The sequence below is a fragment of the Chiloscyllium punctatum genome, chromosome 13 (assembly GCF_047496795.1).
Source record: "Chiloscyllium punctatum isolate Juve2018m chromosome 13, sChiPun1.3, whole genome shotgun sequence".
NCBI lineage: Eukaryota > Metazoa > Chordata > Chondrichthyes > Orectolobiformes > Hemiscylliidae > Chiloscyllium > Chiloscyllium punctatum.
The window spans coordinates 103,804,680-103,825,439 of NC_092751.1; the positions used below are offsets into that span (position 1 = coordinate 103,804,680).

The 20,760-nt window shown below is 40.0% G+C and overlaps 1 protein-coding gene across 3 annotated transcripts in view; it reads left to right on the forward strand.

Moving 5' to 3' along the window:
* LOC140484742 (heterogeneous nuclear ribonucleoprotein D-like) overlaps positions 1–20,760 on the forward strand; it is a 33,404-nt gene that overhangs the window by 1,770 nt on the left and 10,874 nt on the right. For all 3 annotated transcript variants that reach the window (XR_011962319.1, XM_072583538.1, XM_072583539.1), the window contains exon 2: positions 10,257–10,425. Coding sequence is in view for 2 of the 3 variants with exons in the window: in XM_072583538.1 (XP_072439639.1) it covers positions 10,257–10,425 (169 nt within the window). In the remaining variant the exon portion in view is untranslated. The remainder of the gene's footprint in view (positions 1–10,256; positions 10,426–20,760) is intronic.

The window sequence follows — 20,760 nt, forward strand, 5'->3', positions numbered from 1 at the left end:
TGTGCTCTGATTACTTGCTTTTCTGCCTGTGAAAACTGTTCTTCCTCCCACTCATCAAAACACCCTTGTAGAGTTTCTTTATACTCCCCATTCGAAGGAATGCCATCCCAACTTCTCTAGTTGAAGTCTTTCCATTATTCTACCATATTGCTAAATCATCTCTTCTATGTGGAGATGGTGTTTTCTTGAACCAGTTTTTTTTTAGTTTACACTATAAATTTGGACTGATAGATGCTGAAGTGCAGACTGAGCTGGTCCATGAGGCAAGCAATGTGATTAACCTACAGCTGGGCCCTGAGTAAAACAGTATAAAGCTTCTTAAGAGCTCTGTTAAATAATCATGCATTGAAATGGTTTCTACTTGAAAATAAATAGGATTTTGTTGGTTTTAGCTACCAAAGTGCTGGACGATATTTATGTTAAGAATAAGCATAATCGCTGCAAGCTTGAGTGGTTACAGTTTGTCGCACTTCATCCCATTTTGTCAAGACTTAAACTTCTGTATGTGTTCCTTGTCCTGTAGTGCTTGTTGCAGTACACAGTTTGTCTACTTTTATTGATTTACTATGAACAGCTTAGTTTTGACAGGCTTCATGTTCATTTCACTGTAATATCTGCTGAAGTTCATAATTCCAGTTATTTCAGTTTGCTGAGGTTTTGTTGTGCTCACTTGCTTTGCAGAGCTGGTGTAGCAAAATGCTGACTAATCTATTCTTTAGATGTTAGGTCTAGGTGTGGTGTCTAGGGCACAGTAACTTGCAGAGCAAATTGCAAATACTGTGCAGGGTCATTACTTGGTACATTTAAAACCAAAGCCTCCAGTCGGGTAATGTTAAAGTGGTGGTTTGACTGATTTATTCATATCTTTACCTCATCGATTAGATTAGATCCTTATTCCCAAATAGTTGTTAGTGTGTTTATATGTTGTATATAATGCCATTTCAAAAAGAAGTATATGTTGTTGAAAGTTTACAAGAAGTGCTAATATTGCAAGGCCAGTTTGGATGCCAGAATGCGAAAATAATTTTCATGTTTTGAACTTTAGAGTGATTCAGACTCATTGTTGTGTAGTTGGTAAATTCAAGGAAATGTTTTCATAATTTTGGTTTATTCAGATCATGATCCATAAAAGTACTAATTACAGTGATGTCATTTGGACATCAGAATTAGACTTTGTTATTGCAACAACCCTGAACTAGGAAATATCTAAGAACAATTTTACACAAATATGAAAAAAGTTTAAATCATTGTCCTGTGTTAATTTCTGTTTTACAGCTTTATTTCAACCAGTCGTATTTACAAACTGACCTTTTCTGACTATTTTTTACAGATTTCACTAATCTGAGTTTTTATCCTATACCATATTAGAAGAATCTGTAAAAGCATAGCTATTCATCTTGCTGAATCTTCTGATCACCACCTGAAATTTTTAACATACTAAATGACCAAAATAGAATCAGGGAAGAGTTTTGTACAAATCTCCTTGATTCTTTGGAAATTGGCCAAATTCCAGACAGTTAATTCCAGTGCAATCATTATTCAGCCTTGCGTAGAAAATGTTTCCTGACCCTCCCAGCCTGCAGGAAAACATTGTATTCTGTTCAGTATTTGATTCTTCCACTCTATCTGCATGTCTGTATCAACTTCCATCCACTTTTTATCTGAAAGTAAAGATGCAGTGTCAGCTATTTTAATGTAATGCAGTGGTGGATTTACATTTTATTTGGCATAGTTTAGTTTAATTCTCTTAGGATTTTAAAAACCCTGTCCATCTATAGTTTGATGAAATTGATTTGGTTATTCTAATCTCTCCATTTAGGGAGAACTGAACAAATTGATGCCTTGCAGAGCCACAGAAATAGGGCACAGTCCCTTGCTTAACTTTTCAGTACACAGTACTTTTTTTGTATGGGAGGTTGTATCGACTGAATCCTTGAGGCAACACACCTACCCCGCAGCTCCCAGATGCTTGTTTTATGGGTGACCAGTTAGCATATGCTTATATGCAGCTCACAACGAACAGCTTGGAAACCCTTAACTGAGAATCTGGACTTCTGATGTAATCTTTGCTGTTTCTGCCTCATCTATTGCACTAGTGGATGCCATTTTAGATGTCTCATCTTCAACACTGCAGTTATTCTAATAATGTCAATATCGTGCACAAGACTTGTTTCACATTGTACTTCGATCCACTAAAATATGCCTTGTTATTTTATCAGCTTTATTGATATCCTCCTGAATTTCCATTCAACATGCAGCAATCACACTGAATTGTTATTCCCTTTTTGCCTTCACTATGAATCATCATTGTATCAGATACATGTGTTTAATGCTTCCTAGTCCATTGTGGATTATTTAACTTCTAACGTAAAACTCTTAAGAATTAACACATCTGTTTAATTACCAATTACTTAATTACTCTAAATGATATTGGGTTGTGTATTTTTTTCTCCTTTATTCATCTTTGTGAATACAATTTCAACAGGATGTGAACACCTTTTCTAACTTACTCTTGTTAATGGTGGCTTGACATATCCAGTGCATTAATTCTGGATTCACGGCTGCCATTTTCAAATTATTGCTTGGCATTGGGAACTGGATTGCATCAGCTGATTTTGTTTTCCTTCTCCTCTGTAGATTTTGTAGGGAAGAGCTGCTGCTACTTGCTATTTCAAGAAATGTCTTGATTTTGAAGACATTGACAACATGGAAGCCCATTTATTTTATGCTAAAGGTAGTAGTTTAAGATAAGATGGAAAAGTTCAAATTCAGATTTGAGAACAATGATGTGTTTCAATCAGAGACTGATTGAAGCTGCTTTTCACCTTCTGGTTTATGTTTTTCTAATGATCAGAAACCCAATATTCTTTCATTTTAAAAAACAAAGTCACTTTACTTTCAATAAGCAGGGAGATGATGGCGTTGTGGTATTTTTTGCTAGAGGCACAAGTAAAATTCTGGGCACCTGAGTTCAAGTCCCACTGTAGAAGATGGTGGCATTTGAATTTTAAAAGTCTAATGGTAACCTTGAAACCATTGATTATTGTAAAACAAAAACCCTATCTGGCTCACTTATCTTTTAAGAAAGGAAAGCTACTGACCTTGCCTGATGTCACCCTACATATGGCTCCAATCCAGGGACCCAGTGGTTGAACCTTAACTGCCCTCTAAAATGATGTGACAAATTGGCCTGCTGTATCAGAGCACTAAACAGTGTCAAGTAAAGGACTGAAATGGGACAGACCAGTTGGTGCAAACTGGTGCAACACCAGGCTTGTTTAAGAATGAGGTGTCAGTCAGGTGAAGCTATGGCATAGGGCTACTTACCTGCCAAACAGCCTAAGCAGAATGTGATAGATGGACTTAATAATTTCCTAACCAGTCGATCTGATGTAATGTTTAGACCTGCCATATCCTGTCATAAATGGTAGTGGACAGTTATCAACCATTGAAGGCATAGGAAGCTCTAGAACCCACCCCATCAGCACAAAAGATAAGGCAGCAACATTTGCAACAACTTTCTGCTAGAAGTGCCGAGTGGGTGATCAGTCTCCAGTGTCACAGATGCTATTCTTCAGACAATTCAGTTCATTTAACATGAAATTAAATGGCTGAAGATATTGGATAGGGCTATGGAATCTTAACAATGTTCTGACAATAGCACTGAAAACTTGTGCTCTAGAATTTCCACTGTAAAGCTGAATTATTCCATGACAGACACAACACTGATGTAGAAAATTACCCAGGGCTGTCCCATACACAAAAAGCAGGGCAGGTCAAGTACTGCCAATTACTGCCCATTAATCTACTTTAAATTATCATTAAAGTGATGGAAGGTGCCATCAAACAGCACTTGCTTCACGATAAGTTGCTCACTGATGCTCAGTTTGTGTTCTGCCAGGGATGCTCAGCTCCTGACTTCATTACAGCCTTGTGAACATTCAATGAACAAAAGAACTGAATTCCAGAGGAAAAGGAAGGATGACTGCACTTGGTGTCAAGGCTGCACTTGAAAGAATGTGGCATACAGGATGCCTAGCAAAACTGGAGTCAGTGGGAATCAAGAGAAAGACACTCTGTGGTTGGACTCCTACCTGGCACAAAAGATGGCTTTGGGAGTTATTGTCATTTTAAAACCTAATATCTCTGCAGGAGTTGCCTGGCAACTTTGTCAGCTTCAGCCATGGCATTCCCTACACCACAAGGGCAGGTGATATTGTCACTGCACGATGTTCAGTTTCATTCATGACCAAAGCAGTCCATGTCCAAATGCAGCAAGATTTGGCTTGCTTATGCTGTAGGCCGAGAGATCCAGCACTTTATTCCCTTCATGGGAAATAACAAAGTTAAATTCAATCAGCACTGGTGGCTATACATACACCATTTTCACCAGGACATTTAGAGATAGGCAATAAATGCTAGTAACACCCAGATTCCAGGAATGAATGAAAAATTAGGAATTTGTTAGTTAGGAAATAATTTAATGTTGCTCAAAAATAACTATGGGAAGAAAATCTGCTACTCTTTCTGGGCTGGTTGGCATTTCACTTTTGTGTGTGTTCCTTATATTCTGAAAAAGCCCAGTAAACCACTGAGTTATACATGAGGATTGATGGTAATTGCAGTCTTTCCAGTATCACCTTCAGTCTACACTGCATTCTATAAGGCCGTTTTGCAGCCATTGTAAAATATAAAATGTTTGTCCTGCACTTTGGTTTGGTCATGCTCTTATGAACGTTTACTCCGTATAGATTATTTGTAATCAATACACTCTATAGAGTGTTTGCTGTGTAAAGATACCTTTGTTTTCTTAGTTTAATGCTTACTGCTAAATTTTATGCTGATTTTGACTCTTAGTTAAAGGTGTGGTTATACTGCTAACAGGATGTTTAATGTCTTGCATCTGGTGCCTGGTAAATTTCACATGTTTTTTATTTGAGATCTTCATTAGACCTTGTTGCCCTGATTTTAACTTGAGTGCATGGAAGGTGCCCCCATCAGGCACCGAAGTGACTTTCTACCAGAAAAGTAGCAAATGCAGGAAGTAATGGAGGACTCTGGTTCACGCCAACCAGTCATTACAGCCCCTCAAGGTGGGAAATCCACCTTGGTGTGAACATATCTGTTTGAGAAAGAAACTCATTTGAGGACCGAGATTATACTCACATCTGTGTCTGATGTGAGACAACAGAGCTTACAACAATTCAACTTGATTTCTTCGATATGGAGAGATACAGCAGTCATTGCAGGCTATTCTGCAAAGGCTGTTATGGTGTTCAAAACTGACATTAGTGTTATATCAGAGCTTGGTATGGCATTGCTGCAAGAGATCATTGTTTATGTTAATCATATAATCATAAAGTATAGAAGAGGCCCTTTGGCCCATTGAATCTGTACCGCCACAAAAATATACTGCTAACATACTAGTCTTACAACTATTTTCCTGCAGTAGGCCCATTTCCTTAGATGAATATATGAAGTACAGTATCATACATTGAAGTACTTTTTAAAGTACCTGCCTTTGGGTACCCACCAAACAGGGCAGTCCCAACCCTCATTGCTTGCTGGGTGAAAAAGGTTTCCTCAAATACCTTTTAAATCTCCTACTTTCAATTTATAAGTGTACTACTTGTTTTTGATCCTTCGACTAAGGGGAATAGCTGCTTTCTATTCTTCATGTCCAGGCCCTTCACGATGTTTTGCTCTTCAATCTGGTTTGTTCTCAACCTTTACTGTTCCACATGAAACAACCTGAGCTCATCCAGTCTCTCTCCAGAGCTGAAATGCTCCATCCTAGGCAACATCTTGGTAAATCACCTTTTCATCCAGATTAGCTTGAGTGGTCAAAAATTTATGTTGCTGAGATACTGAATTTTTTCCACATCCATCAGTTGAATTAGCTGGACCACATCATGTGCTATCTGGTTGCACAACCTTCCCTGCATTAAGTGTCTCAATTGACTCCTAACAAAACCCTTCATACCCTCACTTTTATCAAATTCAATGACTCTTCATTTGTTTAGCTTTGTCTGCTGGTGGTTTTGCTCTCTGACCACCAGTGCTGGGTGCCGTGTAGCGTACCTCATCTCTGATCATGACCATTTCTCTTCTGAAGCACTTTGTTGAGATCACCTTGTTCACTAGAACCATTTACCCCGAAAAATACAGATAATCTACTTTCTCGTATGCTGTCTTAACCACTCCCATATTCTCTTTAGGACTATTCTCTTCAGTTTTTGCCACTGCACTAGTTTCCATATCATTTGCAAACCTTGTGATTGTACTCCTATGTTTAAGTAAAATCATTAATGTACCCAACAAACAGTAAGGGCCCAGCTTGGGGCCCTGTCGAACCCAATGGAATCAAACTTACAAGTCACCCACTGCTCCCTATTGTAAGTGTGGGTTGAATCATGCCCTTTAGTACAACTTCTCTATTTTTAGACTTTATTTTGTCTGAAATAAAGTGCAATGCTCCATTTACCTTCCCTGTAACCTGTTAAACTTGAATATCAGCTTTTAGTGATTCTTTAATGAGGACCCCCAAATCCCCCTCTGCTGCAGCCTTCTGCAATGTCTCATCATCTAAATAATATTCAGCTTCTATATTCTGCTTATAGTCTCATGTTTTCTTGCATTATATTTCATCTGACAAGTTTTTTGCCCATTCACTTATCCATTCTGCTGGTTGGGTTCAATGAGTGAATAGAATTTGGTGATGATTAGAAGCCTTTCCTGTCAAGTTGAAAATTCTTTATGTAATCTGTTTGGGCAGCTTTGCTCCAGTTCTTGGTAGGCAAGAACAGTACGCAACTGCCGCGAATCGATAATCTAATCCAGAGAGACTCTGGGTTGGTTTGCTTTGGGAAACTGGAAATGAACCAAATTGAAGGTGTAAAAGTACCTATTCAAGATGGCTTAGGGAATCCCTGATGGACTCGATCTGTAAGTCTCTCTTGGTTCGTCCAGCAGTTGGTACTCTGTGGTGCTCTAGAATATAAAACTCTTACAGTATAGTTTGTTATTATCTTTATTTACCAATCTTTATTTACCAACAACATTGATACTTAGAAGTCAGGCTTGAGGTTCTAAAGCCATTAGCAAAGTAGTGGCGCCAGCTCTTACCCCTAAGAGCCCTCTTAGGCTACTCTGCATATTGCTGCAAACAAGCTGTCTTTATACAGAACTTCTTTTTAAAATTGTAAAAACAATAATTAGATAATTAGATAAGAAACAATAAAATAGCAAAAGTTTGCAAAGGAAAAACTCATTGACAGTTCTGATTACGCTTGACTAATTAAGCTACATGCACATCAAAGTGGGAAACCTTGATCCAGCCAGGCCCCAAATGGCCAATTGCTTTGACTAGATAACCTTCCCTTTTAACAGTACATCATAAGAGGGACTAGTCTAAACTATGTGGGGAAGGTCGTGAGGTGGCCTTGCTCAACTAATATGTCTAATGTTGTCCTACAAAATGGCCTTTTCTTTTAAAATCATTTAAGATTTCCAGAAGGCAAATTAAATTCATAACATTCTGGATCTTGAGCTCCAGGGGACAGTCCACAAACATTCAACCCATGATAAGCCAGTGTGCACTCAAATCAGACCACAAAGGGTTCATCTTTCCACCAGCTTCCATCCTCTGTCTCTGTCTGTCTATATCTCGTTCTCGCTCTCTCTTGCTTGCTCTGTGTCCCTTGAACTCTTCTGACAGTGAATGTAATTTACAGAAGAATGTTTTTCTCTCTCTCACTCACATAAACATCTCCCAACTTCCTTACTATGTCAGATTCAGCCTTCATGTTTTCCTAGTGAGAGTAATGAGACATTGAGCTGAGCTTCACCAATTCAAATCTGCTCAGTGTAGTATACTTGTAATAGAACAATCCTGATATTTTCATGCGTATTTTACTCAGCTTATGGAATTACAAGTTCCTTTCCTATTGAGTATGAGGTTTGTTAAGAGTCTTCGGTATAACCATAATTTTAGTTATCCGACCTCCTACTGTGAAATATGTGCAATCTTCCAGCCTCCGGCATGAACAAATATGATCATCTTATTTATACCGATCCATTGACACTAAGGACAGATGTCCCCAATACTTCTGAACAAATGATCCCCCCTTTCCTGGCCATGGTCAAGCGTTTCCTGCATCTCCTGTAGCAAATGCATCATATGTAAGACTCAAAGTTTCTCAAAAGGCAGTACTGTTAAAACTGATTTTTGGGAGAATAGGGAGGAGTGCATAGTGTTATTGTTGCAAATTTTACTCTGGGTTTATGGTATAAATACTGTAGGAATTGTATATTTTCTGAATGTTTTAAGTTCTGTGAAGGATCCAAATAATTTGAAAAGATATAAAACAAGCCTAGCAACCAGTTTAAATGTAACTAAATACAGATAATATGATCATATTATTATCCTTGCGACTGAAGGCATTGAAATGCCAATAAAATGTAGAAAAAAGACCCAGTTTTACTCAGATGTGAAATTGGAGACGGGTATAATGAGTAGCAATGGATAGAATGGAGTTTGTATGTTGGAGGAAAAATGACTGCAACTCTGTCACCAGTGGTGGACTGAGAGTGGGAGGAGAGAGCAGACGGTTGACTGGGATGAGAAGAGAGGATGCATCCTTGAAAGGGGTGTAGGCCAAAGAGGGAGATGAATGTGGATTTTGAGCTTGCTATGCACAGAGCTATGGAGCCACTAGCCAGTATGATGGGATAGGGTTCTCTTGACAAAGAAAGTTTCCTATTAGATGGAATTTAGCACCATTGCCGCGACTTTTCCACTCTGTACCCTTTTTAAAAATAATGTCTACTTTATATTTCCTGAGTCAGAAGATTATATTTTTAATTTTATGCACTCTTGCTCCAGCACTCATATGTGCTTCATGTTATAATTTCCAAATCCGTGCCATGATGCACATAGCTTGAATTTTGAGTATTGGCACAGTTTTATAATGTGGTATATGCAAACTATTTTAAAAGCTATTCAAATGTTGCAGAGCTATGTATATACATGAATCATGCAGACAAAATAGAAGCAGAAGTAGATCATTTGACCCTTTAAGCCTATGCTGCCATTCAATGAGATCATAGCTGATCTGTTTGTGTTAAAAATTCCACATTCCCACCTATCCTCAATGACTTTTAATTGCTTTGGCAAACAAGAATCTATCCACAATGCACACATCCCACAAGCAAATTAAACAATTCGGATTAATTTTAGTTTTGGAATGAAATTAAAATCAATGTTACCATTCATTAAAATTACTTTAATTCTTTCACTTTTTTCTGCTTCAGTTTTATTACATAAATATGTTTAGTGCAAATTTCTGATGGAGCTGAGTCTGTTTGGGATGTACTCACTGGCGTTTAGAAGTTTAAAAAAAAACTAGGTTAAAGTCCAATAGGTTTATTTGAAATTACTGGATTTTGAAGTGCTGCTCCTTCGTCAGGTGGTTGCAGAGTTGTGATAACATAGGCCTTTTGGTCTTTGGCTGAGCAGCAAGCACAATGTGAAAGGCCAGTTGGACATTAGAAATAACCTCAAGGATAATTTTGGGGAAGATATTGCAAAATGCTATTCACTGCATTAAACTAGAATGTGTGTACAGTATTGTGCCATGCATGGTCTAGGATTGGCAGAAAAGTTTAAGGTTCCATGCACAGTTCCCTGTTAGTTTGTGAATCCATGTTCTGAGTATATCGTTGCCAGACTTGTACATCATTTTGGACTATTGTAATGTACAACTAAGTCAATAAGAAATAATATTAATTGCTTTCTGCAAGTAATGTCTGCATTCTGTGAATATAACTGAACAAAACTTCCGTCAATTCTCTCTTTTTTTTCAGGCTTACTTGGAGTGGTTTTCACTTGTGTGCAGGATATGATCAGTAATGTATCTGAAGATACAACTCCCAAGTTCTTAAACTATGGGGAAAGTGGCTGATGCAAGGCTCTTGAAGGGTCAGTGACCCATTTTTATTCCTTGCTGAATGATTAGTCCTGCAGAGTTCATGCTTGTATGTAATATAACATTGGTAATGTTAGCTTGAGATCCAGAACAGATGGAAGTACAAAGTGGGCATCCACCTTATATAGCCAAGAGTTGAGGTTATGCTGAAATGGCAGTGGAGGAGACTATCAACATTGGCCAAGTTGTCCCAGACCTAAGTTACTATGTTTGTACTAGCACTGTTTTTAAAACTGATTTGCCCTTCCTTTTTATATTGTCACTGTGCAGGAAGATGTTTGTTGGTGGACTCAGCTGGGAAACAAGCAAGAAAGATTTAAGGGACTACTTTTCTAAATATGGAGAGATTGTAGACTGCGTAATCAAAATGGATCCTGTGACTGGGCGCTCGCGAGGATTTGGGTTTATCCTCTTCAAGGATCCTGAAAGTGTAGACAAGGTAGGATTCTGTGTTCACTGCCAGTTTTTAACCTGATTGTATCCAGGTTAAATGAGGAATCCGAACTACCACTTGAAATTACTCAATTGTGACGCTGCATAAAGTTAAAAGTAGGGTTTTTGGTTTCCATTTTATTTTCTCTCCCCTTTTTTCAGGTCTACTGATGCCAATGCCATTCTTTAGTGGGTAGACAAACTGCTCTGGGCTGCTTCCAAAGCTACCTGAGCCATGTGATTGGAACATACTGTTTATTTATTGGATTGGCCATCTTCGTGTGATGTGGTGTGGTGTTTCAATGAAAAGCATTCATGGAATAAAATTGCTTTGATATAATGCATTATATGCCAGAGCATCCAGAATGCTTAAAGTTCACTATGAACTGTAGTGATTGTTTTTTTGTAGGCAAATGTGGTTGCCATTTTGTTTCAGAATCCACTCAGAAGAGAAGCAATGAGATAGGTGACTGGTATTCTGGTTTTTGTGCTGGTTGCAAGAGAAATTATAACTATAATACCATAGAGCTTATTTTTCTTTGGCTAATACTTGATCTTCAGTCCTTCTTTAAACAGGTAGTTTGCGACTCTCATCTGACGAATTAACACCTCTCTTAAAATACAAGCCTCAGTGCTTCAATGTATTATTGTTCCAGGTTACATGCTCAAGTTAGTGTGCAGTGTGAATTCACAACCATTTGACTCCAAAGATGAGACTTTTACAATAGTTGGAATACCAATCAGCAGAGAGGGATCTGAAGAAAACTTCCATTTATTGGATTTGTCAATCATCTCGGGATTCCTCAGATCAAAACTACCAAGCTGCCCCTCATTGGGAGGGCTGACGTGCTAATCCTCAGGGTCAACATTGAGCTTTCTAGTCAGAAGATTGAATGGTTGTGGCTATGAGCAAACTTCTGTAAAAAAAAAAGTTGGTATTCTTTCAGCTGAAATTCAGAGTTAATTCAGCTTTCCATTTAAAAAGATTGTACTCATTATTGAGATTTGCACTGTATATGTAGATGTTGAGAAACAGTTCACTATGCCCTGAATCCCCTGTCCCTTTTGAATTATTGGTAATCTTGAAGAATGAATGTATCCCAAGGCAGTAAAGCAGATGTGCATTGTTGAGTTTGTAAATGCATTTTTTAAAAAGATTGCTGATTGGGAGTGTCAGCCCTGGGGGCATGTGATGGTCAAAGCAAAGTAAACTTGTTTTACTCTTCACTGAACACTTTGTTTTGGGGATCAAACCTCTAACAGGTTAATTGCTTTTTTTAAAAAAAATCATGAACCTTTCATGAAGCATGAGGCTTGGATTCAAGTTTTATGCAGTTATGTGTAGAAATTTCTATTGCTTCAATGTGCAATAGAATATACTGATGTTCAAATTGGCATCATCAAAACTTTAATTTTACAGTAAGTGATAAGTTAGAAATCAGCATGAATTCATAACCTCTCTTGTATTCCCGGGATGTGTGGAAGCAGGGTATTCAGGTTCAAACTTGTTCTACTAGATCAAGGTCAATTAGTGTCTCATCTTCAGTGACTACTTGTTTTCGTTGCATATTGCTGGATCCTTCTGTCTAACAAAAACCTTTTTAGCTTGTTAGTGAAGATGGTTTTGAATTTCTGCTTTCCTTTGTGGGAAGTAGTGGGGGTGGGAGTCCTCCTTAATTTCATTGTTAACTAGCTCAGTTGTGGTTTTCAGTTTACTTGCCTACTTGTTCTGGAATCCCCTACAAAGTTTTTCTGTATGTGTCGCATTGAATCCCTTTACCATTTTGAACACCTTCACTAAATTACACCTGAACTAACTGACATTCAAAATTACAAATTAAAATGCATAATCTGTTCTTGAACTGTAACCCTTTGGGGTCTGGTATCGTTCCAGATACTCTAATCTGCATTGCACCCTCATCAAGGCCGGTATTTTTTTCCTGCAGTGTTTATCAGTCAGGCGTTATTTTTGAAATGCAGTCGCTGTCAATGTTGCCAAGCCCTGTAGCTAGAATAGCGAGGGAGACGACAGCTAGTTGATCTGTTGTCATTGTGAGAAATGTTAAAATAGTGCAGCAGATTTTCACTTCCAGCTGGATGGTGTGAATGGGGCATTGGTTTAAAATAAGGCACCTTCAACAGTACTGCACTGATGTATTGACCTAGGTTGTTTTTGGGTCCAAATTGGAACTTGCTTATCACCTTTTGACTTGCATGTTGAATGTGATACAGAGTTGACACTAAGATAAAGTGTTGGCAGTCTTAATATTTTGGATTGTGTATGGATTCATGCTCTTAGCCCATGGTCTCAATGTTTTTCTCACGTTTTCTCATATGATGTGAGCATTGTGGCTGGCCAGCATTTATTACCTCTCCTAATTGTCCTCAAGCGTGTAACGGTGAGCTGCCTTCCTGAACTATTGTAGATCTGTTGTGAGTCATATCACAGTGCTGAAAGGGAGGAAATTCCAGGATTTTAACCCAGTGACACTGAAGGAATTGCGATATATTTCCAAGTCAGAATGGTGAGTGAATTGGAGGCCAACTTGCAGGTGATGGTGTTCCCATGTATCTGCCTTTGACTTTCTAGATGAAACTGGACATTGATTTGAGAGCTGTTGTCTAAGAATCTTTGGTGAATTTCTGCAGTGCACCTTGTAATACACATTATTGAGCATTGGTAGTGAAGGGATTGGATGCTTATGATGTGATGCCAATCAAGTGGACTACTTTGTCCTGGATGGTGTTAACCTCCTTAAGTGTTGTTGGAGCTGTCCCCATCCAAACAAGTGGGGTGTGTTCCATCCCACATCTGAATTGTACCTTTTGCCTTGTAGACAGTGAACAGGCTTTATTGGAGTCAGGAGATGAGTTACTCTCCCTAGGATTCCCACCCTCTGACCCATTCTTGTGTTGTTTAGGCGGCAAGGCCAGTTGGGTTTCTGGTCAATGTTGAGAGTGGGGGAATTCAGTAATGGTAACACCATTGAATGTCAGACCAAGCCTGAATGTTATCCACACCTTGTCACATTTGAACATGAACTGGTTCTATATCTGAGGATTTGCAAATAGTGCTAAATATTGTGCCACCATCGGCAGATATCCCCACTTCTGATCTTAAGATGGAGGAAAGGTCATTGATGAAGTAGCTGAAGATAGTTAGGCCTGGGAAAATATCCTGACGAGCCTCAGCTGAGATGTCCTGGATCTGAGATGACTGACCTCCAAGAAACACAACCATATTATTTGTCAGGTATGAATGCAACCAGTGGAGAGTTTGTCTCCTGATTCCTATTGATTCTGGTTTTGCTAGTGTTCCTTGATGCCATTCAAATGCAGCCTTGATGTCAAGGGTTGTCACTTTTGCCTCCCCTCTGGCATTCAGCCCTTTTGTCCATATTTGAACTACGACTCTAATGAGGGCAGCAGGTGAGTGGCCCTGCAGAGATGGAAGATTGTGTGGGGTGTGGTGTGTGTGGGGGAGGGAGGGTGCTGGGGGTAGGGTTGCCGGGAGGTGGCTCTGTATGGGATGCTCTTCGAAAGGTCGGCGTAGATTCAATGGGCCGAATGTCCTGCTTCCACACAGTAGGGATTCTATAAGGAGGTGCTGCTTGATAGCACTGTTGATGACACTTTTCATCACTTCACTGATGATCAAGAGGAGACTGGGCCAGTAATTGGCCAGGTGAAATTTGTCCTTTTTTGTACAAGTCAGAGCTAGAGACAAAAAAAAAACTGCAGGTGTTTGAGTCCAAGGTAGACAGGCAGGAGGCTGGAAGAACACAGCAAGCCAGGCAGCAGCGGGAGGTGGAGAAGTCAATGTTTTGGCTGTAACCCTTCTCCAGGACAGTCCTCCTTGTCTACGGGACATAGCTGGGCAATTTTCCACCTTGTCAGGCTTGTTACTCTAATTGAGGAGGTTCACGAGGCAAGATCTGGAACACAAGTCTTCAGTACTATTGTTGGACTACTGTCAGGGCCTATAGCCTTTGCAGTATCCAGTTCCTCTTAATTCTTGATATCACATGGATGAATCGAACTGGCTGAAGACTGAGGACCAATAGAGGAGGCTGTGATAGGTTCCACCCTGCACATCTGGCGGAATCTTAATCCCAGAATGTTGATAGTAGGGGATTCAGCAATTTAGTGTTGTGTGGTGCTCGAAAAACACGACAGGTCAGGCAGCATCCAAGGAGCAGGTGAATTGATGTTTCGGGCATGAACCCTTCATCAGCAATTTAGTGTTGTTGAATGTGAAGGCAATGGTTGAATCTATTTTTTGTTTTGGAGATGATGTCTGTCTGACACTTTGTAGTGTGTAAATTCCTTGGCACTTATCAGCTCAAGCCTGAGAGTTGTTCAGACTGCCTTGGTATCTGAAATCATAAATGGTACTGAATATTATGTAATCCTTGAACTTCCCTAGCTCTGACCTCATGATAGATACCAAATTGGCTGAGTGGTTGGATAAAGGGTAAATGGTGGATAGATATATTTTGGACTGAGGAATGTTTGTGGTGGAGTTCCCCAGGTGTCTGTATTGGGACCCTTTTCCTGATTTACATTAATGATAGAGACCATGATGCACAAGGAGCAGTTTCAAAGTTTATGGATAATACAGACCTTGTAAGCATCGTAAACTGAGAGGAACTGTGTTCCTTCACTGCTGGGTCAAGATCCTGGAATTCCCTTCCTAAGGGTATTGTGGATGTACATAGAGCAAAAGTTCAAAAAGGCAGCGCACCACCATCTTCTCAAGGGTAGCCGGGGATGTGTAATAAATGCTAGCCCAAACAGTGACGCGCATTTTCTCACAAGTGTTTTATTTTAAATGGCACTGTAGAACTCCAAAAGAACATCATCAAATTGGTTGATGGATAGGTGACAGATGTAGGGAAGTGTGAGGTGATGAATTTTGTTAGGAAGAACATTGTCAGATAATACAACAAAAGGGATACAATTCTGAAGGGTGTGTTGGAGCAGAGGGATCTGGACGTATAGTGCACAAATAATTTGAGTGTGGCAGGTCAGAAGTTGAGAACAGTTAATGAAGAGTACTGTATACTGGGCTTTATTAATAGTAGCAAAAAGTACATGAGCAAACAGAATTTGTATATAAGATACTTGTTATACCTTAGCTAGACTGTTGTACAGTCTTGGGTGCCACACTGCAGGATAGATGCAAATTCATGTGTGAAAGTATAGAACAGGTTACAAGCATGGTTCCAGGGATGAGAAACTTTGGGTTATGAATATAGATTTAAGATGTTGGAAATATCCTTGGAGAGAAAGTGGCCAAGTAGAGATCTGATGGAGGTTTCAAAATTATCAGAGCTTGAACAGCATGGATAGAGAGAAACTACTCCCATTCATAGGTTTGAGAGCGCAACGATCTAAAGTGGTGTGCAAGAAAAGTGAATGTTGAGAGAGAAAAACTAGCGCACAGTGAGTAGTTTGGGTCTGGAATCTATGACCTGGAAAAGTAGTGGCAGCATTCAGGAGGGCATTACATTGTTTCTGTTTAAAATCATGTGCGAAGGTATGGGGGTAAGGCACTAAGTCACGATGCTGTTTAGGATAGCTGTGCAGATATGAGGCCAAATCACCACCTGTAGCACTTCCATCATTGGAAGGAAGGTTCAAACAGTCAAAGATGATTAGGACAGTGGGCCATGTCCCTACCTGTTGGCCAGGAGGCCTGAATTAAAAAAAACTATCTACTCCAGATATGTGTCATAATGTGTCTAACCAGGTTAATGGAAATATCAATGCTGAGGTACTAAGGGGTTCTAAGTCCCACTTGCTCCAGAAGCTTGTGGCTTAACAGGTTGTATTAGAAACATCCGCCCTGAGAAACTAAAGGGTTCTTGTGGTGAACTGGTAATGTGCCTCCCTCTGAACAAAAGGCCCAGGTACAAGTTCAACCTGGGTCATAATATGTCTGAACAAATAGATTGAAATATCTACGTTGTGGAACTTAAGGGATTCTTGTGGCGCAGCGGGTTTGTCCCTACCTTTCAACCAGAAGCTAGAAGTTCAACTTCCACTTCAATGGAAATGTGTCATAGTGTGGCGGATCAGGTTGATTTTAAAAACAAAAAAGAGCTGGGTTTTCCCCAAGTGGGTGGACGGCTCCTGGACATGGAAAGGATCTCTGGGAAATGGTAGAAACGGCTGCCCTATGGGTTTGTCACAAAAATACCTTGATCTAAAAAGGTTCTTGTGGCTCAGTGGTTGTATCTCTACCTCTGAGCCAGAAGTCCAGGCTTCAGGTCCCACAGCTCCAGAGCTGAGTCATAACATGCCTTAACTGGTTTAACAAAATATCTACACTGGAAAACTACTTACTCAAAGTGTTTTGGTGAAATGATGGACCTCCAGTAGCCACAATCCTCTGTGATTTCAACCTGCAAAGAATTTCCCTCTGAATTTGTTCGGTTCCTTGTTGCCACCTGTCAAGTGCGGCCTTGCTGTGCACCCCAGTTGCCTTCCCTTGTCCCTTTTGAATTCAGCTCTATTGTCTATGTTTGAGTCAAACCTAATGAGCTTTCTAAATGACTCTGATACTGCAGTTGTCACTTTTGGTGCTGTCATGGACAGATTCATCTGTGGCAGGTCGAGTGCAAGGGAGACGGGACTGCGTGCCGTTGCTCTTTCTGGCCCCTTGGTCGAAGCTGAGTGCTATATCTTGTTTCATCCCTGTTAATGAAACTTTGTAGCTGTTACTTGCGTTTGAGTGATTTGCTTGGCCATTGAAGAGCCTACCTTACTGTTTCAGATCAGAAGGTAGCAAATGTCTTTCCCTAAATGACATTCGTAAACAAGATGGGTTTTTACAACAATGGGCAATGATTTTATGGTCACCACTAGACTAGCTTTTATTTCAAGATTTATTAAATGAATTCAAATTTAACCATCTGCTGTGGTGAGATTCAAATGAATGCCTCAAGGGCATTAGTCTATGGATTAGTTGTCCAATGACAACACTACAATGGCACTGCCTCCTCCGATGTGAGCCAATGTAAGTAAATTCTTACATATGAGAACACCACAGCTCAGAAGCAGGCCCTTCGGCCCGCCGACACGATGCCTTGCTAAACTGAAAACCTTTTGCCTATACGCGGGCAGCATGCCTCTATTTCCTGCCTATTTGTACATCTGTCAAGATACCTCTTAAATGTTACTATTGTGTCTGACAGTGTCTTCCAAGCACTTGCCACCCTCTGTATTTTAAAAAAAAAACTTGCTTCTGACATCTCAAGTCTTCCCCCTTTTATCTTAAATGTATCTCCCCAAGTAATTGACGTATCTACCCTGGGAACAAAAAAAGTCTGCGCCTCCATGCCCCTCAAGTTTAAACTTCTATCGGGTCATTCCTCAATCTTCGTTGAAGTGAAAGCAAAGTAAGTTTTTCCAATCTCTCCTCATAGCTTATACCCTCCAAATCGGGCAACATCACGATAAACTGTTTCCAAAGCCTGAACATCCTCCTTGTAGTTTGACAACAGGAACTGTACATAATATTCCAAATGTGACCTAACTAAGGTTCCTCAGACCTGCAGCATAACTTGCCAATTTTTATACACTGTGCCCTGAATGATGAAGGCAAGCATACTCTTTGCCTTTTTGGCCACTTTATCCACATATGTTGCCACTTTCTGGAAACTGTGGACCTGCACGCCCACAAGTATGTTGATGCTAATAAATGTTCTGCCATTTACTCTATACTTCACTCTTACATTAGATCTTGCAAAATCCATCGCCTCGCATTTGGCTAGATTAAACTCCATCTGCCATTTCTCCACCAGGGACTCCAATTTATCTGTATCCCGCTGTATCCTCTCGCAATCCTCTTCGCTTTCCACAGTTCACCAGTCTTTGAGTCATTCGCAAATGTACCAATCAGGCCACCTGCAATCTCTTCCAAATCATGTATATATGTTACAAACAACAGGGTTATCAGCATTGATCCCTGTGGAATACCACTGGTCACAGATTTCCAGTCAGATAAGTACCGTTTCACAGTTACTGAGAACATTACAGAGCAGTACAGGCCCTTTGGCCCTCGCTGTTGTGCCGACCTGTAGAACCAATCTGAAGCCCATCTAACCTACACTATTCCATTCTTGTTTTATGACTAAACCAGTTCTGTATCCATCTTACCAACTCGCCCCAAATCTTATGTGGCTTCACCAAATGGCCTCCTCATGGCCTTGCTATAGTCCATATGGACCACATCTACTGCCAAAACCTCAAATATTTGTCATTTCCTCAAAAAGGCCAATAAAATTTGGGGGAGACTGCCTTCCCTGCACAAAGACATGCTACTATCGCTAATACTGTGAGTTATTCTATAGCATGGTAGTTCCATTCTCGTGTAATTCTGTGTTTATAAAGAAATCGTGTAATAGCACCATTTAAACTAATGGGGCTGGAATCTTGTTATAACCAATGCACTGCGCTTTAGAAACAGTGTCCCCAGTTGTTTAATTGCATTATAGCAAATTCGTATTAATGAAATGCACCCTTATAGCAGAACAAACTTTAAGTTAATTTTTTTCCAAAAATGCATAAATCTGATAGGATCCCTTAAAAATTGTCTTCAGTAATTCCCTATCACTGACATTTGGGTCCCTGTTTGTAATTTCCTGGATTATCCCTGTTGCAAAGGAACCATGTTGACTATTCTCCATTTCTTTGGGACCTCACCTGTGACAAAAAAGGAAACAAAGGCTTTGTACAAGGCCCCAGCAATTTCCTCCTTCAGCATTCTGGGATGGATTCCATCAGGTATTGGGGATTTGTCTACCGTAATGCTTTTCAGACCATGCAGCGCCACCACCTTTTTTGTATCTTGACCTGCCCCAGAATGTCAACGTCCCCCATTCTGAGACTCATCATCCACCATATTCCTCTCCTTCATGAATATCAATGCGAAGATGTTTGTTGAAGACCGCACCCACTGAGTTCGACTCCATACACAAGTTCCCTACTTTGTCCTTCAGTGGGCCTAACCTTTGCCTAGTTACCCTCTTGCTCCTTGTATATGCATAAATGACGTTGTGAATTTACTTAATCCTGTTTGCCAAAGACATTCCATGGCACCTTTTTAGCCTTCCTAATTTGCTCTTTGAGGGCTCTTTCTGTCTTTAGTTTCCTAAAACCCCTTTTTCTTTTTGACGGAGATCTCGATTTCCAAGCTTCCTGAATCTTGCCAACCGTATCCTTCATCTTCACAGGAAGACGCTCATCCTGAACTCTAAACAATTGTTTTTAAAAGATTCCCACATGCCAGATATGCATTTACCCTCACAGCTGCCCCAGTCTACATTCCCCAATTCCTGTCTAATATTGTGGGAGATGCCTTCCCTGAGTTTAGTACTTTGACCTGAGGACTGCTCTTATTCTTATCCATGCATAACTTAAAAATTACCGAATTATGGTTACTGTTCCCGAAGTGCTCCCCCATAAAACTTCCTTCACTTGGGTGTGGCTCATTCCTCAATACCAGGTCTGCTATGGTGCCTTCCCTAGTTGGAGTTCTTGCATACTATTTCAAAAAACCATCCTGACTGTCTGTTCTTCCTTTTAGTCTTACTGGCCTTCGTCTCAGACTGCTCTTCAGTTATTTTACTTTCTGGTTCCCATGCCCTTGCCTCACTTCCATATTGCTGTCTTTTACATCATTGTTTAGTCAGGAAGGAATGGACTTTTTAGACCTTGGCATATTAAGATTCTTCCTTATCTCCATCTTCATTCTTCTGACTCTTTGAATATGTGTAATAGTCTTGGGCTTGGTCTTTTTTTGACTGAGGGTTCTGATGGTCACTAATTCTTTCAAAGCATCTTCTGATGGTGGCAATTTCATGCTGGTTAAATAGTTTCCAGGGCACAGCAAAAGTGATCCTACTCTTGTGTTTAATTTTCTTCAGAGATCATTGGATAACTGTTGGAATTGGAATTCTAGCAGTTTTTTTTTTCTTTTATTCATTCACAGGATGTGAGCATGGCCGGCTAGGCCAGCATTTATTGCCCACTTCCAATTGCCCAGAGAATGGTTAAGAGTCAGTAACATGACTGTTGGTTTGGAGGAACATGTAGGCTAGACCAGGTAAAGGCAGTAGTTCCCTTCCCTAAAGGTAATGCTGTCCTTGGTTGAGACTAAGAGATACAATTTCAGTAGTGTTGGAGCGTAATTTTATGCAACTGATTTTACTGTGATGCCGCCTTTGCCCAGTACAAAAATGAGTGACATTTTTTCACTTGATGGTTCATTGTTCATGGATTGTGTGGTTGGGGGGGGGGGGAGAGGAATGGGGGGGGGGGGGGGAGAGGAATGGGG